Source organism: Scophthalmus maximus, chromosome 10 (genome assembly GCF_022379125.1).
Source record: "Scophthalmus maximus strain ysfricsl-2021 chromosome 10, ASM2237912v1, whole genome shotgun sequence".
Classification (NCBI taxonomy): Eukaryota; Metazoa; Chordata; class Actinopteri; order Pleuronectiformes; family Scophthalmidae; genus Scophthalmus; species Scophthalmus maximus.
The window spans coordinates 18,621,226-18,647,068 of NC_061524.1; the positions used below are offsets into that span (position 1 = coordinate 18,621,226).

At 40.8% G+C, this 25,843-nt stretch overlaps 1 protein-coding gene and 1 long non-coding RNA gene across 2 annotated transcripts; both read right to left on the minus strand.

Moving 5' to 3' along the window:
• Positions 1-2,082: 2,082 nt before the first annotated feature.
• On the minus strand, positions 2,083-6,552 carry LOC118283892 (G-protein coupled receptor 26-like). The gene is made up of 3 exons (XM_035606317.2): positions 5,567-6,552; positions 4,860-4,973; positions 2,083-3,778 (listed from the first exon to the last, which is right to left on the minus strand). The coding sequence occupies exons 1-3, from the start codon at positions 6,235-6,237 to the stop codon at positions 3,508-3,510; spliced, it is 1,056 nt and encodes a 351-aa protein (XP_035462210.2). The 5' UTR covers positions 6,238-6,552; the 3' UTR covers positions 2,083-3,507.
• A 2,110-nt stretch (positions 6,553-8,662) lies between these two features.
• On the minus strand, positions 8,663-12,502 carry LOC118284257. The gene is made up of 3 exons (XR_004784790.2): positions 12,357-12,502; positions 9,100-11,658; positions 8,663-8,723 (listed from the first exon to the last, which is right to left on the minus strand). It is a non-coding gene; the product is annotated as an uncharacterized LOC118284257 (long non-coding RNA).
• Positions 12,503-25,843: the final 13,341 nt, after the last annotated feature.

The window sequence follows — 25,843 nt, forward strand, 5'->3', positions numbered from 1 at the left end:
CATATCAAAAATTTGAATGCAAATTGATTCACTCCATGTACAAATAAAAGCCTTGTGGTTCCAACTTAACGTTACTGTGGTCTCATCTTGAAATTTGATTTGGAAGAAAAAAAGTTATGGAGCATTCATTTCTTTTTTGAGCACAAGGTGTAGAAGAATTCCTTCCTCTTGAGTTTTGCTGTTGTTTGATTCAGGGCAGCATTGCTCAGCAGTGGATGTGACTCATGAGGAGCAGCCAGTGTCAGCGGTTCACCTGGAAGATGTCAGGGAGCTGCAGGAAAAGGGACTATGTTTGTGCATGTTTTGAGAGGAAAGGTCCTTTGCAACAACATTCTGAATTTTTCAGACAAACCAGTGACTAAATTTGAAGAAGACAAACTTTTCCACCACAAGTAAACAGCAGCGTGTTGTTAATGTCCATCATCAGAAATAACATTTAATGACTTTTGTTTTTAACTTTGCATGTGGTTTATTTATTAGGGGCCACACTTTGGTGAATACTGAAAAATCACACACAAGTTAAAGTTTTCCTGCTGGACAGATGGCTGCAACATTATTCACTTTTATGGTCCTGCTTTAATATTTGGTCAACATGGACATATGGAGTTGACATTGCCCTTATTGTGGATTACTCGACCACATTATCTCCTATTTGAATTGACATGATTATGCTTGTGAAACATTTTTACAATTATGTTGAATAAAATCAAAAGACTGAATGGTTCAATCAAAAGTTTGTCTAAGACCGTTGAGGGTCCTGGAAACTACAGTACATTAAACTATATATATATAATACTCTTTAAACACTGCTGCAAAAGCCTTTAGAGATGAAAAAAAAGCATTGTTCCACAGCCCACATCAAAAACAAATACAACATTCCTGGACAAAAATAGATGTTCTTTTTATTGCTTCTGTGAGTTGTGCAGGCTGTTGTATAAAAAGCATGGGGAATACCCTGACATTTGGTTCCACCATTCCCATGATTCAGAATATAGTACATAGTATATTCCAACAAACCTGAGGGGGCGTACAGTGAAACATGTTTGCTTTTTGTTGGTGTAAAAGAAAATCATAGATCAGTCAGTTATGTTTTCTCAGTGTGTGGCGGATGATTCACTATTTAGAGTGTCTGGTGTTGCTGTTGATGATTTAAAGAGGGTGCTGTTGTGCATGGGTGCCTTGAGTTGCTCCGGATGTTTCTTTCCGCACAATTTGACAGCCACTTTCTTTTATCACAGTGAATTAAAAACACATTGATCACTTTGTACTTTGTGAGACTGGGAGAACCACTTGTGCCCTGACATCAGGGTCATGTGAAGTCAGTCGCAGTATTTGTCTTCTCTGCCTTCTTCCTCGGCTTTCTTGTATTTCCTAGGTGCCGTAGCTTAATCACAAGGTCTATACACAGCTTTTGAGTATGGCAGGTTCGTGTCTGCCTCTCACCCACACACTGATTCTCCCAGGGAGATGAGGATACACACACCTACAAAACTTTCTGAATACTTTCCACTAATTTCCCTTGGTTGGCATGCTCTGTGAATACAGTATGATACTAAACAAAGCTTTTGTACCCCCCGGGAGAATTATAAAAATCAATGCAGGCAGCTTTGATGGGTGACATCATGATCTCTTTCACGTTTTTGACATATATAGAATAGATATTATTTAGGCAGAAGAAGGAGGTAAAGAGTTTGTGAAGCATAAATGATAAAGGTGAGAAGGATGGAGGATGTAGATCCCCAGGATCTTTTAATACTGTCACAGCTGCCTCAACTTGGTGAGGGAGTGCCTACTTTCCTTTCCTCTTCTTGGTTCCTTTTCTTCTTTCCGCAGCTCTGCAATTAAGAAAGCCTTAAACGCTCAGCCCTGATATTTTGTGAAAAAGTCTTTGTTCTGCTGTCACATCAGCAGCAGAATCTGTGGGTGGAACACATCTTAAATTATTTTTCAAATTCATCATTCCTTCCCTTTGACTTAATTAGCGTGGGTGAATAAAGGTGTTAGGATCTGAAAGACAGTCTTTTGTATATATCACTTCAAGTCATTAATAGATGTGTAAGAAGAATCTTGCTGAAGTTTTAAATTGTCAAAATGCACAGCATTTATTTCAATATAATCATAAACATTTAACACAAAATCTGACACAGTTTTGACAAAAATAAATACATTTTTATGCCATTAAAGGCTTTTATACTGTCCCAGCAAAATACAAGTACAACAACCTGATTTGCCAGGGCTGTCAAAATGAATCATTTTTATATTCCAGGCGTCGCACAGCTGCTCATATGTCATGAGCTCGAATTTTGATTACACATCACAAGTGTAGTGGCTACAGCATTCAAACAATATTTCACCCTGTTTTCCCAGATTAAACTATTCAATGAGGTGGTATCACACACAAAAATATTACCTAATTGATTCCCACATTTTTGACCAAACTCAAACTATATCTGCACACCTGACCACACCACAGATTACCAAGAAAATGACAGGGTCAAGGAAAGGTCTCCTCTTTTGTGTTTTGATTGAATGAGAGTGATCATATAGTCCAAAAGGAACTTTAGAACTCAGGCCTCACAGATACAACACACAGTATTTCTTCACCACTTGGGTCTCTACAACATGACTCTACTGCTAAAATTATCATCTGTTTTGAATCATTCCTTGATCACAATCAATACTTCAAACAGTGGATCACTAATGATGTGAGAGGTTGTGCTTGAATTTCAATCGTGACATTCAGCCATTCAGTTAAAGTGTTTTTTACAACTGCGCCAATTTGAGTAATGTCTGGTTAGTCCATGAATAAGACCTGCTGAACGATCTAAGTGAGCGCATGCTCATGTGGTGTGAATTTTTGAGGTTGATCTAGTCTCTTCTTCTTCTGTTGTAAATTACTCAATTGATAAAATGAGTCACAGTAATGTTGCTTTCCATGTTACACAGGCGAATTGTCACAAATTAACGAGTGCGCTACTGACTACTGTAACTCATTAGAAATCCCCATTCTCTGCAGAAAAATACATTTTACCCCTTCTACTAAAATATTTAATGCCCTGACAACTTACACACGCAACCGACAAAAGTGGTCATATAATGTTTTATTACGGATAAGGTAAGTGATATTCTATGTTTTTCAACATATTATCTCAACTGACAGCTATTTCCTGTATCGCCAAAGCCGTATAACTTATAAACCGTATAAATTATTCCGTGTCATAGAGCTATTGGAGCTATGGTCATTATTCATTAGTGACCTGTGTTTAAGACTTGTGTCCTCTGAAGGAGCAAATAAGATTGGGGCCGATTGCAATCGTTGGTTTGGGTCTTTTCACAGGATTCTTTGACAGGGAAAAAAAAAACTAATATAGTCCTTCATCAAGTTATTATGAAAACGCTTGTTCAATTTGACATGAAACCATCAAAGAGAGGTCAATGTATGGTCATACAGTACTCAAATCCAAGCCAACTTTAGCTTGGTAAAGTACTCTCTGAAAGAGATGACCTTCACTGCAGCTTGTTGGTAGGTGCCTGGATGCTGTTGGTTGTGTTGATGTTATTGTTGCTCTGCCCTGCGTTGTTCTCCATCACGAGGGAGGAGGAGTTGAGGGGACTCCTCTTGAGGACTTTGTTGGCCAGAAAGCTGAAGGTCTTCCTGTACTGGTGGCGCAGCAGGGAGTAGACAAACGGGTCACTTGCTGCCTTGCTGTAGGCCAAACATTTGGACAGCACTCCCCAGTAAGGGCTTATGGGCCCTTTGCAGAAGAGCTCTACAATTCTACCTCAAATGAAGCAAAAAGAGGAGGGAAAAAACAGTCACGTACCATCAACGATCAAACTGCAGCAGTTGAGCCAAATCTTAGATCTGTGTAACTGGAGTGGAAGAGGAAAATGAACCTCCCCAGTGCTGTAATATTTTGAGAAATGTCACCATTTCACTTCACTGAAATGTCCTCGCTGTGTTGAGCAATTTGAATTGATGGATGTCAAGTCATATTTTGCTCCTCCTGGACTGCTGATTAAAATCATTTTACACTGAATCCAGCGCCTGACACTTATTTTGACATAACAAATCAAATTTAAGCCAAGACAACCTGAAAAACAACTGGAGTATTGTAGTCAATCTATCTTCAAAATAAGTGTGATCTCCTTAAGGCTGTCTGGTCTGTCTTAATGTTCTTCCTTGCTTTTTGCATATCACAAATGTAACAGCTTCTGACAGGTTGCTGCTATTAATACTGGGTCTAATACTAATGAGAGCCAATGCTATGATCTCTGACTCATCGTTACCGCTCCCTTCCTCTGTCTCTCTCCCCCTCATCTCTGCGGAGAAAAAGGCTCAACAAAAAGGATTCGAAATGTCTGTAGAACCAATAGGCTTTGACATAATGAAAAAGAAGCAGTTGAAAACACGTTAACAAATAATAAGACGGCATTGAAATGTATTCTTTTTTGTTATCTGTATTCACACATTTAGCAAAATCACTTTAGTGTCTTGCCCACGGAAACTTCAACATGCGGACAAGCGGGAATCGAACCATCAACCCTCTGGTTATTGGACAACCCTCTCCATCTTCTGAGCCACAGCCCCCCTGACCATTAATCATAATGTATTAATCATTGGGAGACTTGTTCCTCTTATCAAACTGAATGAGGAAGATAATTTGAAATTGTTTTGTTTTTTGTAGCTAAGCAAACCCAATATGTGGAGAATCCAAATGTAGTTCACATGTTTATCTATTCAATGTTGTATCATTTCTTGTGATTCTAAAGAAAAGAAAATGCAAGAAACCTTCACATGTTTTGATGGTACACACACACACACACACATACACACAGTATCATAAATCTCTGCTCACCTTGTAATGACGTACGGGCTGAAGCACAGTACAAATGTGCCGATGAAGGTACTGATCTTCTTGGTGGCCCTCTGCCTCCTCCGCCTCTGCTCATTCAAGCATTTCTGCCGCACCCTGCCAGAACACACATGGCACCATTATCTACCCAGGAGGCATGATCAGAAACATGCAGACTTAATGAAAACAGACAAAACGTGTGGTATGAATGTGAATAAAGTGCCTAACTGTGAGGCTTTTATCTCTGGGATCACACTGGAACAAATTCAACACTGCACAGACATCAATTATGTAAACAGTCAGCGATAAAATGTTTAATTGAACAGAAACCAGGGTGCAACCATTGTCAGTGGGATCATGTAGAAGATTTACAATGTATGTTTTACGTATTTAATTATTCCAAAATCCCCCCCAAAATATTCAATTTGAAAATATATAAAACCAATATTGTAATTGTTCATGATTGTATCTATATCCATCTTATCAATTTGTTACCGTTGTTAAGGTAATCAAGATGAAAATCACTATAATCTCCTGTTCATGTTGTATATCACACAAGTGCATTAAGTGCAGTGTATGAGTCACATGTAATGCCTTAACCGTTGATGCAATTCTTCACAAAATTGTCAAAATGAAATGGAAATAAACACGTGTGACAGAAAATTGTTTCGAAAGAACAAATGGTTCAGACTGAATTGTTTACTGCTTACCTGGGATGAATGTCCACCAGCAGCACCAACGTCTGCATGGTGATCACGTCGATGCGTTTACAGTGAAACCTTGCGACTTTCAACACTTTTAGGTAAGTAACACACAACACGATCAGCGTCAGGAGGAAAGTGAACGAGTGCAGAGCCACGGTGAAAATGATGAACTGGGTGCCGGCTCCCTTCGCCCTGGCGGTGCAGAGAGTGCACGACGCGTAAAGGTGGTGGTACCCGACCCAGGAGCGGCAGGTGGCAACTATGGAGAAGCAAAGTGAGTGAATCCAGGTGTATCCCAGCGCCATCACCGCATCCCGGTGCCGCATTCTCGAGTTGTAGCTCATTGGGAAGACAACCGCTAACCATCGGTCGATGCTGAGGGCTGCCATGCTCAGCATTGAGTTTGTGGTGAGGAAAGTGTCGAGGAAACCAACAAGTTGGCAGAAGCCGCTGCCTCCGGGGTGGCCCGTGGTGATTAGCCCGACGAGAGTTACGGGCATGTTGGACACGCTCAGCAACAGGTTGCAAAACGTCAAGTTGAGAATGAAGAGACCGGGCACCTGTTTGCGGATCTCCGGGTTGTGCAGAAAGCAGATCAGCACCACAGCGTTGGACAGCAGCGACACGAAAATAATCCCCAGAACCAACACGGAAGCGACTGCGTCCGCTGCGTCCATAGTGCCTCCGCTCAAATATCCAGACTTCTGACGAGTGCATCCACTGTCCTGATGCAAACTGTCGTGATGAGTTGGCAGATGTGAGTCCAATGCATTGTAAACCGCCTCCCCGGGCTCCCAATGTGTTCACTGAACGACGCGGTTCCTCCAGCAGCGGCCAAGATGCGCGCGCGGGGGTCTCACGGAGAGAATGCTCACCTGGATATCATGAGGAGCTGTGGAAGTTCGATCGATGGGAACGGGGTCACAGCGGGAGGTTTGTTCTAGCGGGGCGCTCGGGGGTTCCTATAGCTGCGCAATTGCGCGTTGACACATGATGGGCAGCTTTGGAAGAAAAAAAGACACGTCAAGTAGCCTATATCACGCTTCTGCTCTCTGCTAGAGTCTGAGGCATGTTGCTGCACCCCTGTTCAAACATATTTTTTTTAGAGTAAAAATAGAAGCACGACGCACGATTGCGTCGCTGGTGGGGTAGGGCTGATGTCATGAGCGTCACGTTGATCACAGCAATTCTGGTAAGTGAGATGTTTTGTGCCAATAATCCATACGTACATTGAAGTCATGAATATTAAAGGTGTCACTCTTTTTTCATACTTAAATATTTAACCGCTATGTGCTGGCTATACACTTATGTTTTCTTTCCTTTTTTTGCAAGTCTGTCTGAATAGATTGATTCACATCACCACCATTAGTTTATTCATAAAAAGCTCAGCTCCGTTTTTTTTGATTGAAATGAGAGAAACAAAGCCTCATCAGTGCCATGCGCCAAAGCCTTATATGCCGCTTTGAATGGACGCAGTGTAGTACACCTCTCCATCCAGTTTAAAGTCCAAAGCACAGCAGTGTCACCACCTTTGGCACACCGCAACACAGCCTGCAGCTTTGGTAGGGAAGGCATTCTGTGTTTTCACTGTCCAATGACCACAAACACGACGTAAGACTAACGTTGTTCTCAATGCAGCAGCAAGATTGTACAAAAAGGTCAATTTGGGGTCATAAGGTCCAAAATGTATTCAACCAAAGTCCTGTAAGTCTTAGTGAAGTATTATGAGCATAATGTGTCAGAACCATCAAAAAATATAAAATAAAAATGGCCCTTGGGGATTGTTATATTATTAAATACAGTATTATATAACTTATTATGGTTGCATTCATGCCCGAACATTTTAATTTTGTACTGGGTGGAGGTTGAACTTAATTTAACAACTTTCTTAAATGCTGCGCCAAAAAAATTATAGCAAATGCATCGTATTTCATGAGATAATTATATATTGTTTAATGCAAAATCCTAATTTACATATAACGTGTAACAATAGCTATTGGAGTAAACAGCACATTACCTCTGTGAAATTTTAAAATGTAAAAACTCAAGTAAAATGAAGGGTAGGCGATTTTTTTGCCCGCAATGTCCCATCGCTTCCCCTGAAATGTCCCCACTTCCTTCAGACCTCTGTCCGAAGCCCCTTCCGCAACAACACATGAACGCGCACTGCTGCCTGACTGCATCGGAGAAGGAAGCCTCGAGCGGAGCACAACTTCGCTTACTGAATGTTTGTGGCTCATTCACAAGTAAGAAATAACCTGACATTATCATAATATAAACGTAAACAATGAACATGGCTATTGTTGGTGGGCACATTTGTCAAGCTAACATGTTTGTGTTTGGAAAATATCCTAGAAAATAGAGTTCTGATGCACTAACTTGTTGCTAGCTAGCTAGCAACAGGCTGCTGCAGGTTAAGCTAAAACATAAACAAGGTTAGCAGTAGGCCTACGACACAGACAAAGTTGGTTTTGAGTTTATATTTTTAAACTTCAGCGCATTTCAGCCATATTGTGTAACGATGAAACAGCTGCAGCACCTTTGTAGCTTTCTGCCCTTGTTTTCTGTTACTATGTTTGACACAATGACGGTGAATTTTGTACAGGACTCATAACATGTTGTTTAGCAAGTCGGAGTTTCCACGATGAGAGTGTTGTTAGCTCAGACTATGAGTTTACTCCAGACTCTGTTCAATGTATCTAATCATACATCTATTAATTTATTATGTATCTATAAATTAAATTCATTATTATTATTATTATCTTATTTAATCATGTGTTACTGTACAGGCCAGAATTCAAGGACTGAGCTTGGAGCAGTGATGTGACACAAGCCTGCTGTTTTACTACACTTGACATCAGTAAATGCTCCTACACCAGGCCGTCCCGTTGCCGGTCAACCTACTTGTGTCTGCCAGAACTGCCCACAGACGTGGAAAGAAAGTGCTGTGGGCAACTTCATGACTCCTGTGTCCACAAATAATGAAAACACAATGTTTTTTGGAACATCATACAATATAACATATATATGTTATAATATTAGCATAAACAACATATGTACAAAAAAGGAAGAAACTGTCTGCACAGGGTTTCCTAGCATGTCAAAGCAGGTCTGTTGGCTGACGGGTCAGGCTGTGCTGTCGTCGACTCTTTAGGCAGTGGTCCTGTAAAAAGAATATCACAAGAATAAATCAACATTACTGTCAAAGACTGACAACACTACAGCACCATGATCTGCAGCGACACACAGTTTTCTGTGTCACTTTTTGTGGGGGCCAAGTATAATTGTTTTAGTGATTTATTGGTGGACCAGCCACACTTTCATATGGATGTCTTATGACTTTTTTTAAATAACTATTGAAGATCTATTCTGAGGTTCAGAATCTGTAAAAAAAAAAAAAATTCAAAACAACCCACCTGGCATAAATGTTTACAATTTGGATTTTTTTTAGAACATTGCCATATGGATTTTAAAGTAGCTTTTGTACCTAAGTATTTTACCACTTCATGCTCAACCTACAGTATCATAAGCCGACTCACCTGGTCCTCTGCTGACTTGCTTCTCTAGCTGGTAACGGGGATCATCTGGTCTCGTTGCTCTGGTCTGTGGAAGACAACCTTCAGTGTGTATCACCTCCAGGTCCTGGACTTCTTCATGTACAACTTGCCATACCTGGTATAAGAGAAGGGAGGTCAACTTAATGAAATGTTCATATTAGCTTACATTGAAAAGTACTTTTCATTCCATTTCCTGCCCCTTTGTCCAGACCATAGTCGGGGAGCAGGTTTCTCTAGGGCCGAAGCTCTGCATCGCTCTGGGACCTGCCCCCAATGCCCCGCAGCGTGATGAAAAACACACAGAGACTTTCTTGATGGAACTTGAGGCGTTGCGGCATTTATTATTGCACACAGACTTCAACATGCAGATCCACTGCTACTACAAGCCTCTAGCCACACACACCAGGCATTCTCACTACGCCCGCTCCGCAGTGCTCCCCTCAACAGGATGAAGTTCAATTTCATGTGCTTGCAGAATTAACGACTTAATCAGTTACTTTGGCATCATCCAGTGGTAGGATCAAAATAGATACTAGCACTGGGCATTGTGGATGAATGAATTGGATCAAAGCAACATGAAGATTGTCACAGTTTTCTGAATGATTGTATTACTGCTACAAACAAAAGAAGATGCTAGGCTTATATTTCAAACATGATATAATCAAAACACATACTGTATATAGAGACTTTAAAGTGGCATTAATGAGGCATAGTGTTGGTTCAGACAGAGCACTGATATCGTGTTTGTATTGGCTGATTAAGATCACTTGATAGTAAAATGCTTTTCAATGATCATGTCATTCACTCACAGTAATTTAAGGTCCACTCATATTCATGTAGGTGTATGACAGGCACGATCACATTACATTTCACTTTGTAATGTAAATTGGGTGGATCTGATAATATAAAAACACCTATCTAACACACGTGACTGATTGATTTTGTACTCGTTTAATGTTGCTTTAATCGGGTCAGGGTTCATTGTCGTTGCAGTCCAAAGTGAACTTTAAGAAATAACTTTTTTATGACCTATCAAAATGAAGAATATATTGGTTTAAAAAACACATAGCTCGTTTTGAAGCCTTTCCTGCAGTCGTATTTTCTTAAGAAGGTTCCTAACTGAATGAAATGAACTGGAAGTATTTCATCATCAGCCATGATAAGAGCTGTTAAATTCTTTAAATGCATGGGAAAAGTGCTTCAATGCTTCCTTTCCTATCTCTTTTAGCATAGGGTACACTATGTATAAAGAAACAGACTTCCAATATTTAACATGACGTACCATGCTCAAACTTAAACAATTAAATCTGAAGTAGGAGAAGAAGAATAGTATGACTGTGACCGAGAAGGGACGCAAGTCATCATGTAAGTTACCGTTGCCTGTTAAGCATTTTCATCTGAGGCCAAACTGTGGTCATGTGGATAAATATAAGTGGACAGGAGCAATAGCAAAGATTCTCAATGTGACAACCTTTTCCTTTCAGTTTCATAGCCTATATTATTGTTTTTATTTCAATTCCAACCTTGGTCATTTTTTTCACTGTGTTGTCCATGTTTATCCTTTATGAATCAACCCGCTAAGAACGCGCGGGCGAAGTCGCCTATAAGATGTGCATTTTGAAGTCCATCTTCGGAAATGTGTAGTTTAGATTCACCATGGCAGATGCATGTCAATAACATGCGCTGTCACATAATGACGTAGTGTAGTGTAAGTGAAGTCGGATTGACTTAGCACCGCTGTCGGCTTTTCCGAAGTCCAATGAATCCTTTTTTTTAACCAGAAGTAACCATATTTTGATTGGTGGGGGCTGGGCCTGACTGAGAGCTCTTCCACTGCTTGTCCAACTACAAGTGACATGCATTGGACGGTACTTGCTGTCAATTACATAGTATCTAAGCCCCGATGCATAATGTGCTTTATTTGTATTAGGGCTACAACTAAGGATTATTATCTTGATTAATCGAATAGTTGTTTGGTCCATAAAATAGTGAAAAATGTTGACGATGTTGTAACACCTGTCTAGTGTAATTATTGATGAGATCCCAAATTAACATAGGCTAGTATCAGAACACTTTTTGGTTTGACTAGAGCCTTGACAACTGAACGATAGTGATGACATAAGACAACAAAACTTACTGTTTTTAAACAAATGTATTATAGTGTGAAATAAATGTTTTATTTCATTGTGTTGCAAATACAAGATGAATGTTGAAATGCAATCACAGTATTGCAAATACCCAAAATAAAATATGAAAATAATAAAGTGTGCACACAAATAAAATATCGTTGGGGCCCAATGTGTGTGAGTACTTGTCTGGATGAGGTCCACCAGGTGAAGTGCAGAGCTGTGTGAAAACAGCACGAGTTGTACAGTGAGAAACAGTCCTCCGAGCCTTGGCAAGGACTGTGTGGGTAGATCTTTATCTCTCCTTAGGAAGTCAATGGGTAGCTCGCCATTCCAGTTCATTGGAAACTGCTGATATCCAGAAACATCTCATCTGGATCATTGTCGTGAAACTCCTCCACTCACAAAACCTGACCTAATAAACAAGGTCATAGGGTTTCTTTAAGTTGCTATCCAGTCAAAATACTTGCTATAAAATATACTAAAACAAAACAATATTTAGGATTCAAATATCTCAACTTAGTTGTACAACAATAATATTTACCAATGGCCATTTAACAAATAAATCAGCCATCTGAACCCATGGGTCACATCAGTAACTTGTATAACAGAATATATGAAATGTCAGGAACCATAGTCCCTTTAGAACTACTATAATAATATAACTACAATATTTAATGTAGCTTTATAACAAACATATCATGCATTCAATTATCAATTCACCTTAGAGTCACAGCAATAAAACATTGAGGCATTAAACTATCATGTGCTTAATCTTCCCTCATAGCACCATAGGCCTACTGGTATCACGGGGAAAATACACCAAAAATTAACCTCAACTTTTACCAGTAATAGCAGTTGTTAACACCGCAAAATCCCCCATTCCACATAAATCAACCACATTCATTCAGTAACACCCCTACCCTTTGCTGTGTGGCTACTCATGTTAGCCTCGATCAGCATTCATTATCCCTAACGACCACATTAACACATCAATAGCGCCGCATCGCGGCTTATGTTAGCATTAGCATATAATCGCGGTACCTTACTTCGAGTCATTACCATACTCAACCACCACTTTTTATATAGTCTCAACCCCCCACTTCAACTCACCGCTAGAAAGTGGAACTATGTGCAACTCCACGCAATGGAGACAGCATTCCTGGCCGTTCCCGACTCTGTGTAAAGCCTCTATACACGAGTGTCAGCAGCAAAAAGAACGAACAAGACCAGGGAAAGCACAGCGCGAAAACGGCCGTTCACGGCCCAGCTACAGCCCCGCTGATTGGCCACTTCGGCATACACAGACACACACACACACACACACACACACACACACACAGCTAAACCAAAACAAACAAAATGAACCCCTAGTTGACCATATCAACTTGACAATGCTTTATAAACACTACTTCAATACTTCAATAACCCTTAACCTGGGTTACAATGTGTTTCCCAGACCCCAAGATGATGTAATGTTTTGTCCACACGCCAAAGATATTAAGCTTAGATATTTAGCTGAAATCCTAGAATTATTTCATTTTTTTAAATGAAAACTACTTGAACCAATTAAATATGAATTATTTAATTATTATCAAAATAGTTGCCAATTAATTTAGTAGTCAATTACTATTCGATTAATCAATCAACTGTTGCAGCTCTATATTGTATATTCGTTTTTTAAATAAGACCGTTATTTTGAAGAAGTATTGAAGAAGACTTGAAACAGAGAATTGAGATCATAAACTCCAAGAGAAAATGTTTACTGACGTTATAAATCAAGTGAGAAGTAAATTTTCTCACCCTGAAACGTCTTCTGCAGTTTCATAAAAGTCTAACCTGTTTTAAGCTGTTATGGCTTTGAAAATGTGGGTTGGTTCAAGCTGAAAGTAATGTAGTTGTTCTTCAGTCCCAGTTTTCCATGGGCCGGGGACCACCAAAAAATTACCTGAGGACAGCCTCCATGATTGTGCTGAAACAAAGCTTATGGTTATTTTCCAGCTAGGAATAGCAGCGTGGCTTTAGGTCTGGTTTTTCAGTCATAACAGTAATGATTAAATCTTGTTTGACCATAACAACTTGATTAATCTTCATCTGAATTTTACTTCCAATGATAGTATCACTCTTTTTCACCTGTAAAACAGCTTACATTTACAATTCTGTTGTCTGAATTTCAAATGGCTGGTTTAGCACATCGATTCTCCTGGCTCAGTTAATCATGCTCGGCCATCTGCTTTGATGTCCTTTCTCTGGTAATGAGTTTCACATTGCTGAGCACCATCATTGCAGTGAGCATCTCCCACTACTTACAGACTTAATGAGAGAAAACGACTGAGGCGATGTTGTCCCTGAAATTATGTTCTTGTGGGGATTAGATGTTTCTACAAGAACAGAATTCTTAGCAAAGTCCTCAATGTCACTCGTCGATGGTCTGGCCTATCCCCCCTCCTCGTCTCCGGTGGGTAGTCAATTCGACTTGTCCCTCGTCAGTGGTCTGGCCGATGCCCCCTCCTCGTCGGCAGTTGGTGGGCCGATCGACACGTCCCTCGTCGGTGGTCTGGCCGAACTCTGCACCTCGTCCCCAGTTGGTGGGCCGATCGACACGTCACTTGTCGATGGTCTTGCCGACCATCTGCTCCTCGTCGCCAGTCAGTGGGCCGATCGAGCGTCCCTCGTCGTTGTTCTTGCCGACCTCTGCTTCTCGTCGGTTGGCCGATCGACGCATCACTCGTCGGTGGTCTTGCCGACCTCTGCTCCTCGTCGCCAGTTGGTGGGCCGATCGACGCGTCCCTAGTCGGTGGTCTGGCCGACCCCCCCTCCTGGTCTCCAGTCGACGGCCCGATTTGTTGTTGGCTCCTGGACTTTTATGTATTTTACCTTAGTGTTTATTTGCCTTGGTTAAGTTATCTTTGTTATCCTGTGTTTGTGTTTTCTTGAGTTTCCTGTTATATTTTGAATTCCCTTTCCTTGTGTTGCTCACTTCCTTTTCCATGTCTTGTTTATGGTGTCTTTGCACCTGTTCCTAATGTGTCTCACCTGTGTTCAATTTGCCCTGCCCACCTTGTGTCTATTTAGTCTCTGTGCTTCCCTTTGTCTTTGTTGGTTCGTCTGTTATTTTCCCCCCAGTCTGTTCCTGTGATGTTCTTCCAGTTGATTTCCCCCTGGCTCCTGTGATTTGCTACTGGCTATCTTTTGCTACATTTTGTGGACACTCTGAGGTGGATTTAGTTTTTCTTTACTTCGTAAGTTTGTTTTTCTTTTCAATTTATTAAAACATTTAAGTTTCACCACCTCTGCATTTGGCTCCAGTTCCTGCACAACCGTGACACTGAGGTTCCAACTGGAGTTCAAATCCCGTTTGGAACTTCCTCCCACAGCCCAAAGACGTGTAGATTGGAGTTAGGTTACTTGAAGACTGTAAATTGACCATTCATGATCTGTCTGTCTGAATGTTGTCTGTCTCTCTCTGTATGTTGCCCTGCGATACTCTGGTGACCTGTCCAGGGTGTGTCCTCCCTCTCCCCCAATGTCAGCTGGGACTGGCTTTCAGCCCACTGGTGACTCTTAATGGATGAAGAGGTATTGATAATGGATTGAGGGATATTTGACTGAGTACTGAAGTATTACCATTAAGAATAAAGCGAGGACTAACCCTAACCAGATCCAACAATTACACTTATCACGTCATTCTTACAATGAGCAAAATGAGAGATGTTCAACTTTCCTGATTTGCTGATTTATCTTTTCTTTCTGTCTATTATTTAACCGGCTAATTAAATATAATGTTTGGATATGGATGCTCAATTGTTCCCCGAGGACATTAGCAGCAGCGGTGCTTTTGTGTGTGTATACTGGAGCTGTACTTACAGTCATCAGCGGAGGAGCGGCTTAAAATGACCTTATGATTTTGATAAGAGAGGGTTATTCATCTTCACCAGCTTTTGACACTAGGGCTCATGAGGCCCACATAGCTTTGGTAATAGTTGTTGAAGAATGAAAATTACTTCAACTTCTTTTTATTTAAGTTAAATACAGTATAAATACTACATGTTAACCCCAGTGCATTTTCAGCAGCACCAATTGGAGCAACACTGATTGTTCCTTTGACATCAACAAAACATGAGGACTGACAGACTTCTCAGCCTCATACTAATTACACATTTTTTTTCGTTTCCTGGCGGAGCTACCTATCCTCCTCACAGAAGGTCAGCGCAGTGATTACAGGTGTCACAGTTTTGCTCCACTCACTTTAAGCTATCACAAAAAGCATTGCACTATGATTGAAGTCTTGACTTCATTCTTGTCCACACCTGTAGTATTTGTCAAAAACCATTCTCCTCCAAACCTGAAATAAAATGATTTTCCTCTCATTTAGGCACAGGCACAGACAGACATCCCCATTTGGTATGTGGGATGATGGTTTCAAGTATGCACAGCATCAGAATAAATGGCTTTTAGTGGGAAAGAGGATTCATTTTGTTCCAGGAATCTAATGTAACATGTCCAGAGGTACACATGTTACTTTTACAGGGGGAAAAAACATTTCATAAGGCGTTAAAATTTGTAATTTTGCTTATGTTTCAGTGTTTAACCAATTAAATGCATTAAACTTCCTCTTTTACCAAACACAAGTGAGGGACGCATGAGACTGAATTCACTTTAACAGCTGAATATTGCTCATTGACTCAGCTTAGTGGAGAATGTGGTGTGTGGAGGACGTTGCTGCTCCCCTGTGAGGGGAGTAAAAAATGTGGGGTCCGTTCCTGTTCTTTTGTGTACTCAGTTTGATAAGAAGCAATGACCACATATCATCACATGTGCCTGGCCTGGGGTGTGGGTGGATGCATGTGCTGATCAGTCCATCCCTTGCACGTCCTCTATAGTCGATAGTGCCACTGCGACGCAGCTGTTTGTGCACAGGGTGGTAGTAGAGGAAGAGCGTTAAATTCTTTTGACATCTTTTGCAAATCTCCAAGCAGCAGTTCACAGTTCCTTATTTCGAAGAAAATAAGACAGATGGCACTAAAGTAAATCATCATTTTGTCATATCAACTCAAACAAATCATAAAAGTTCTTATTATTCATTTAGAAATTACTAACAATGACTATTATTTATTTAGTGATATTATTGAAGCCTTTTTTTCATGCTTAATAATTTGTTGTTGTAGATTTGTTGTTTGATTTCAATGTTTGCCTATTCATATGCAATATTATTCAATATTATTTTTGACAATATTATTCACTGTACATTAGCAGGCGACACACAGGAAACAAGAAACAAATCTATTTGCCTGAGCACCGCAAGGCCTTGTGGTGGTCATTTCCTGTTTTGACCAAAGGAGGGCACCCTCTGCTCTCTGTGTGCCGGCTGCTGAACCGGTGGAGGTGAGATGATGTTGAGCTGTCTGAGCTGGCAGCACTCATTAGTGCTGTCTTATTAAAGTGATGTCAGTGGTACTCCATTAGCTGTAAAATGAACAGCTGCCCTGCCTTGAGGCTAAGTCAACAAGTGATCTTTGTTTGTCAGGGCGGCCTGCAGGTTAACCTGCTATTAGCAGATTCTTTCAAATGGTCAGCAAAGCTTTTTTTTTTTAGGTCAAACTCTGTATGGTCTCGGGTTTAAGGTCACCTATAACCAGATTTAACCAGATTTGAATATGAAAAGTGATCTTTAATAGGACGTAGGTGAAGTTGCACTTAAATATAGTCTTGACTAAAAATATTAGTAGCTGCTAGCTGTTTTCTCAGCTTTTAACCTTCCATGTAGTAAGCGCAGCAGTAAGTTAAACACCATTTGTGTCAATGTTTTAGGGGAAGGGTTAGGGAGCTATAACAGCATTTACATAAAACATTACATGTAAACATAAATTGAACATAATGTCTTTTGTGAGAAAACTAAATAAATTCAGAGCAAAATAGCAACCTTTTTAATCTGAAAGAGGTAGTAAGCGATTCTAAAGCAATACAAATTTTTGTAAAAATCTGTGAATATTTCCTCTCTGTCTGTTAGCTGTTGGTTCTGTGTGCACCAGAAAAAAAATAAATCTTGGTTTTCGGCTCAGCCCAGGCTCTGTGGGTGCAGTTTGTTCACATCACTCGTCGACATCTATAAAGACATGGTAGCGGGTGGTGCTGCAACTCCATGGTTTTGGCCTAGTGGTAAATGTGCCAGTCTACCATACCCCTGGTCCTGGGTTTGCGGCCCGGTCCCAGAGGCAAAATCTCTTACTGCCCCATTAACATGGGAACTTGAGTCCTCGGAGATGGTATCACCAAATGTTTGCCTGTTTTGTCCCTTTTTATTTCTTCATTTACATATCAAGTGAATCATATGCAGCTTACTCCCTTTAGTTTACTTAAAGTCTGAATATTGAAGTTGAGATTTGCCAGAGTTACTTCTCATTGCCATATGGGGGCACCAGTGTGTGACGTTTCCCCATGTGTCTTTAACATCTAGCGTGTTGTAAAAAATAAGTAGACCAACCACACTTTAGCCCTTTCACCGCTATGCCCTTCCTCTTCCTCAGCTCCCTGTCACCCAACACATGCTACACCCCAGACACTCACTCAGATAGACCTGCTTTCTGAATGGTATTTCAGGTATATCCCCCATTTGCCTTCCTACATTAATGACCTGTTTAGCGTACTGCCGATGGCAGTAAAGAGATAGTTTGGATTTTATACTTGCTGACTGGATATATTAGCAGGTAATGTCGTCAAAGAGGATTAGCGGAAGGAAAGGAGAAAGAGGGGGAAGAGTGGTTGAAAGCGCCGTAGGGATGGCATGGCAGTAAAGGCAGGTGATAGCAGGGAGGAAAGGAGAGCTTGTGCTGCCTTGTGCTGCCTTTGGCTATGGACAGGGGATTAGCAGTCATTATGAATTCTATGGTATCCTGGAGCATGTTGAGTCTTAGCTGTTTAATTGTTTGTATGTTAAAATATATGAAGAACCTTAATTTTATATATTAGCAATGAGGAAGTTTTTTTGTTTTTTTTCATGATACTGAGCTGTCCTCAAATCCGAGTTAATATGAATAAAGTTCAATAAAAAGTAACACCGGTGGTTAACTACTCCCTTCTGACCCCATATAGTTAGCCAGTCAGTCAAGAATGTGCCGTGGGTCGAGTCCAACAAACCAAACAAATCATCCTGTTTACTGTTTTCAGCAATTAACCTCCTTTCTTCTCAAATCCGTCCTTAAAACAGGCCTAGTGACCTTTAAGGAAGTGAATGCTAACAACAATTTAACCCTATTTAATTTACCATAACCACAACCGGTCTCTAACCTTAACTAGACAATAGTTTCCATTCCCAATTATTGTACCTAATTTGACTTACTTGTCTAGTGCTAGGCATGACTTTTCCCCAACTGATGATATATATACTAGTGGTTGACTTATTGTCCTGGCCGATTATCTGCGCCAATATTCACCATTTTTATGATTATCGATATCAGTCATTTTTTTAAGCCGATTTGCAGAAAAGATAATTTAATTTTAAAATGCATTACTTTGGCTACTTCAGCAATGATTTTGACACCTTTTGACACTTTTATACTGCAGACAAATATCAGTTTCAAATATCAGTTATCAGGCCCTGGCTCAGTGCAGCTAAGCTGTTTTGAGGGGGATTTGATCATGCATATATGACATTGAGTTAGAATGGGTCACTGCAGAATCTGCTTTAGCCACAGTCTGCTGGAAAGGAGTCAAGTGGAGGGCAAGCACCTGGGCTGGGTGACCTTTACCTGGAGAGAGGAAACGGAGAGGGATCAGGAGGGGAAGCTGCAGAGATCCAGTTTGTCAATAGTCCTTTTCACAAATTCAGGGATGAGAAAGTGAAGCGTTTAGCTTAGCATGAAATCCTATCATCAAACCGGAATGGTATCATCCCTAATCAGTCTCTGTACATTTCCTTATCCACTTGAACTTCTCTGTGTGCGAGTCACACACCAATACTTCCTTTTGCTCACTCAAGTTTCCAAAGGTTGAAAAAGTGTGACATTGCACTCTCTCCAGTGGAGGTATGGGCAACATTTTGTCTGTGCCAAGAACGTCCCTGTGACCATCTCTGCTCTCAGCTCCACTGGGGATATGAAAGGAGCATTGTGTGCAGCTTCATGCTCCATGGCCAATTGACTTCTTTTCTCATTAATCAAATGCACTGTTTACCTAATCTTTCATGGCTTTTCAAAACCATTAAAACCAAGAGGATTATCCTAGTATTTCTGGTGGTGTTCCTTTACCTCAGCTCCAGGTGCCCCAATAACACTTTCCCTCTTTTCCTCTCATTCTCTCTCCTCTTTTTTTCCTTCATCTCTTTACCCAACTCCCCCCCCCCCCATTTATCACTTCATTTTTCCTATTTTCACTTTCTTTCCCTTTCTCAACTTTCCTTTCTCCCCAGAGATTACTCTCTGCGTTTCTTAAAAGTGCAACCTCTCTGTTCCACCAGTGGACAACTCTCCCCCCTCTCTGAATAAAGTATTCTTGTCTGATTAAAGCAGATTAAGCAGTTGGAAAGAGAGTCAATCTGAAATTGGGTTTAATGCTGCACTTATCTGTAGTCTTGACTGCTTTCATAGTGTACACTTTTGTGTCTTAGAGCAGGAAGCCGGTGTTGGTTAGAGGGGCTACATTTCGGAGAGCGTATCTTACGGTCAAGCTAAAAGAGTAAATGGTGAATTGAATTGCACTCAAAACCCCTCTTTGTAAAACTAGACGTAGTGCAAAGCAAGCTCACATGCCAGAACAGTTGGATGGGATCTACAGGTTGGTGCAGAGGTTATAGTCAAGCTGCAATGCGGCTGGATACGCCCTCAAGCTGTGGAAGCACGCTTCTACTTGCGTCAACCAGGAGGCGACTGGTGTCAGATACTCTGAGGATAAATTCTGTGTTTGTGTATTGTCACAGAACTGCCATTAAATTTAGTGTTTACTGTAGATTTAAACAACAATGGTCTTTTCCTTAACTCAGTTATACCTAAGTTGTCAACATCCTGGTCTCTCCAGCTTTATTGGAGTGTTGGAATTTTTTGGTGCGCTATGAATTATCTGACCCCATATGGCCATTAGTGTTAGTGAAATATACATTTATGCTGAAAATTTACTCTTGAAATGCAGAGTAATGTAGCCTTGAATAATTATGTGGATAAACTGTGTTTCAGGTAAGTTCCACTTGGCTTTTTGTTTGATTTAGTTGATGAAAACCAAATATATTTAGATTTATATTATATTTGATATATTAATCAAAGACTACTTATTAATACTACTATTAATTCTACTTTTTTAATACAACTACTGAAGACTATAGTCTTATGAGATGCAAGTTGTATGATTAAGTATACTTACACACACATGCATGAGTGAGCCATGTTGATTGAGTGGCTGCTGATGATGCTGAGGGTTAATCTGTATTTAGTTGGGCCATCCGGATGCCTTTGAGGCCATCTTATTAAAGGAAATGAGACGTTGTGAGGCCTTTTTCAACAGACAGTTACCAAACTCTGCATGCATTCCTCCATGTCTCCTGCATAGTGGATAGGAACAGTGTTGTCCATAGTGGGTCCCAACAGAACAGGGCTAGACAAAAGGCCCTTGTCCTGGTACACATGTTAGTGAGGACATGCCGGTGTGTCAATCCGATGCAATTTTGAGAGTTTATCTCTAAACAGAGCTTGACCACCGTAGACGGCTGAAGTTCTGAGCTATTTGGATCAAAAAAGCTAAAGAATCTAGAACTGTAATGCTTTAAAATACTGCCCAACCCCTCCAGTTACAGGGCGAGTTTTGAAAAAAATGGGGACCTGTTGAAATAGACTAACAACGTCTTATTCGGGTCATTTTTGTGGCTTGCCAAGGAGTTGACTGTACGTTTAGATGAAAGGGTTTAATTGGAAATGATAACTTGCTGACAGAGGTGATCTGTCAGCCCACAAGCCCTGGCTGTCTGTCTGCCAGTACTGCAACAATATCCACAGGGAGATTGGCAGATAGAAGCTGCTGTCAACGCCATCAAGCCCCTGGTTGTTTCAGCATAAGCCCTGCACTTGTGTTTGTTTCAGCTATAGGTGCATGACCACTATTGCTGGCTGTATGCAAGTAGCTCGACACAGCCTGTACGAACAATGAGCAAGACGTGCATGAAAAAACAAACATTTTTTAATCATTTACATGCAAAGGTTAAAAGGGTAAAGACACGGGGGAGATGAACATCAAGGAAAGCAGGACTTGAATGCCTTCAGACCGAAGGAGAAGTTCAACAAGATCCCGGGACATCAAAGCCACTTAAATATTTTTCATTCTTCAGGCCACAAAATGCAGGATGATATGACAGACACACAATAGGCCCATAGTTTCCTCTTGGCCTCTGCAGTAGTGTTGACATGGGTAGAAATTAAGTTATCACCCCTTTTTAAAGTCCAGACGGCTGTCAGACAAGGCACAGTGGCACAGGGGCAGATTCAGTGGTTCTGGTAGAAGGCTACTTTAAAGTACTGCCTCACATCTCCTTTTACACTGATCCTGCTCTGAATCTCATACCTGCTTCCTGCATGTGAGTCAGGAAGGTTTAATAGTCGACTGGTGCATTGAATGCGTCTACTGGTGGGGCAAATGTTTCCATCTTTGGACCACAAAGATTTTTTCGTTGTCTTACATTACACGTGACATAAAAACATTAATAACTGATGTTCATTGTGATGGCGTGTTTTTCATATGTTGTGAGTGTGCTTTAGACCTTTGTCACCCTCAGCACATTTTCCTCCTTTAGTGATCACCTGATTCACTTTTGTCTGTATCAGAGTCCTGCCTCTTGTTTCTGGTTACCATTGATGGTTAGATACACTGATCCGAACATAGACCCTCCAGAGCCTGTGTTTTGCATTGACGTGGTAACTTGAGTTGTCACTGAAGTGTGTATGATGATATAAGGTGTTGCAGATAATGTCTTCTAAAGCCTGATTCAGTAAGTTGCTCCCTGTACTTGCAAAAAAAAAAATCTTTTTGTCATTTCAAATCTAGATCCAGGTCCTGTGACTACTACTCTCTGGAGTTTAATTTCTTTCTGCTATGGTCTTGCTTGAGCTTCCTTGGAATGCGATAACACTGTCCTAGAGCAGCCCAGGGGTTCAACTCCTGGCCCTCAACCGGTGACCACCTTAGCTTATGATTGATGACACTGAGCCCCAGATCCAAACATGTCAAACTACTGGGAGCAGGTCTGGTCCCTCAGTGTACATATTTTGTCCAATTGAGCAGTGTTTCTCACTCACTCTTCTGGATGTTTTGCCTTTCTCCAACGCCTGTGCAACTCCTGTGACCTGTACCACCAGCGTCAGTTGACGCCTAAGCTCCCTCAAAAATGGTCACCACACATTCTCCAGTCCCTTAATAGCCCCCTGAAGCAATACATGCTGCCTCGTCAGTGTGCAGGACCCCCTGCTGACTACATCCACCATCGACTGCTCTCACTTTATCTCCTTTGGCAGTGGGTTTGTTTGTCCTCCAGTGATTCTTCATAAACTTCCGTTGTTGAACGGGTTGTCTTCAGCCAACAAAGTGCTCTGCAGAGTGCTTTCATAAAAGCAGCCACTTTGGTACTGTAAGTGAAAGTAATACTGCATATGAGAGAACACTACCAAAATAAAAATAAATCCTGTACTACTACTAAAAGCTAACAAGCTACAGTAGTTTACCATGATTGATGTGCCTTCCTCCAAACTATTTCATTTAAAGGTGGTACATTGCAGAAGGTGGAAAGCTACTCAAATGGGTTACGTGTGAGTGTGTTTGTGTGTGAGTGTGAATATGACAATGTTACTATTGCCTGTTAATTAAATTCCAGTCATGTCCAATCCTTATTAACAAATGAGAGCAAATTTAAATGGAGCTTAACCAGCCAACCAACCAGCCTAAAGAAATTACAAGCCCGGTGAAATCACCAAGAACTCTCTCTCAGCTGTGTTATAGAGGCTTGAACTTTCACCACATTGACCGTATCATGTGTGTGCTCCACCCACCCTAACTCCTCCCCAAAAATCCTGTGTTAAAAGGGGAGTCGCTCGCCATCAGAAAGCCACCATTTAATTACAACACACAGGAAATTATCCCTAGAATGGGCCCAGTGCTGATAAGAAGTCCAAGCCCTGTGGATGACAGCTCTAGAAACCTGAGAGAACTTATCACCAAAGTGGTGGAGTGGGGGCCTAGAACTGGGCGCCTGACAATCTGATTGGACTGTCATCCCCAGCTCATAATTAATATGTTTATCAAATTAATACCTGAAAAGAAAATCTCAGCGTCATTGCCGCTATTGTGAAAAGAGGCTTGCCCTGGCCCTGTAGGTGAACAGTGGCCAAATTCATGTGGCGGCTGGTTTCCCTTGTGGCTAATAGGGCTGCTGTCAGTATAACGAGGCCGGGGGTGCAAAGTGAGCTGTCTCTTTTGGAGCCATGACAGATAAATTGCCTCCTCCCCACATAGAATGTAACAGAATTCATTAGAAAGAAAAGAAATATATTACTTCTTGCTGACAACAACAATCGTAGTCTTTGCATGTGAATACTTGATAGAAAGTACCATAAAACACGTAACAGACATCACAATATAATATGTAATTAGTTTTTTTGTTTCTACAATTTGTGTAGAAAGCTGTGGATATTCATAGCTGTTTTTTTATCAGTGTATGTCAAATCTTATTTTTTTACCATGATTTTGTGTAATCTTTTTGGTCACATTATCTCGTCAGTTATGTTTAGGGCTTGAACAAATTGGTAAATTGGTAAATTTGCGTAAAATGCTTTGATGCATCGCACTGTTTACGTTCATCCCCAGTGATCAAGGCGAGGTCCGGTGAAACGGAGTTGGTTGCAGCAGTGAATGTGCGGTGCAGGTTGCAGTCTGTCTGTTCATGAACACCACACAAAAGACAAATGTGACATATCTGTGTTATTTACCGCTGTTGAGTCCCGGTCAGAGTGAGAAAACTCTTCGGCCCTGGAAAAAGTGAAAGCACATCTCCCCTGGAGGAAAAGACTGCAAACTCAGATACTGACGACAGTTAAGCTACGCAAAAATTTGCATATGAATATATTTGAGAAAACTCAAATTATGTTTTCTTTTTTAGGCAAAAAAAATGTATTCTTTTATTTATGTCGTGTTCCATCTTCATTTAATCTGACCCATATATCTGATTCATATATATATATGTATATATATATATTAGTGGTAAGCTAACCAAAGGATTCATCCACTAAAGAAAAAAATAATCAATAGATTAATCAATGCACCTTTCATGCAGCCTTACATGTTCTGTTTCCATTGGATTGTATAATGTCACCAACACCTGGTCACAGAAGGAAACATGCCTGGACAGTTTGCTTAGATGTTTCCTGCTGCTGGAAAGAGGTACTGCAGTTCAATTTTGTGGTTCTGAGAATAACACACTTTAACTGCTTTTAAATCCAAATTTGGGCAAACATAACAACACGAGCGCTGATCTGCATCTCCAGGTACCACAAGGGCTAGAATAAGGGGTAATATGTTTTCTAATTTGGATGAACTGATCCTTAAAGCTCCAGCCACCTTTTTCGGAGCTGATTAATTTGCTACTTAATAAACCTTCGGGCAAATACTAGCTCCACTATGTTCACCAGCTACTCATCTAACTGATATTACTGCCTGCTGTTGCTCAAGAGTTGAGGAGAACAGAGTTGGATGATAATTCTCAGTGGGGTTTTTTCTGTATGACATGTAAAATGCAGATGTGATCAATTGTTAAAATAAAAATACTGAATTCAGCCTTTCTCTAAAGAGTTTATGTCCTGTGATAATTATATTTCATGTAGTTTGAAGCTATATTGATACTTTTAAAAATCGTTTTTAATCTCATTAATATTACCTCCTTACTTTTGTTGCAGAATCTACCCCATGCAGGTTCCCCATGGGGCTGCATATTTATTCTGACCCCAGACCACTGCCATATCCCCTCCTGTGCAGGTGGAAAGCCACAGTGGGGATACTTCATCAGGCATTCCAAGGGTACAAAACAGGAAGGAGGGGAGGCCGAATTGTAAAGGTAACACAATCGGCAGCTAAAGTAGTCACAGGAGTATCAGTTTCTTTAAGCTGCGTTGAGCGCGGCACAAGATTAAGATGTGGATTACTGAACATTTACTGCATGTCACCTGGAAAGAGGCATGTGGTTTGTTCTATAAAGCGATTGCAGCACCTTTACCTTCGTGCAATCCAGTCAAGAGATACAATTATCCGAGGGACATACTCATTTTATTTTGATTCAGAAGTTAGCATATAGCTTGATACTCTGCAATCATTTCTGGGATGGGAAGAAAAAATAGTCTCCAAACACTCTCCCACTCACTTCATTTTTTTTGTGTTTCCCCACAGACTGGAATCTAATCCTGTGGGGCAGACTTCACCTTTGACACTTGTACTTGGCCCTGTACCCTGGCAAGCAGTTTGTGGAAGTCAGACATGCTCAGACTCTGTTACGCATCTCCGCTTGACCAGTCTCGGGTTGATTTGGGAGATGTGACTGGAGAGAGAAAGTAATAGAAGCGCACGTGTGTGCGTGTGTGATA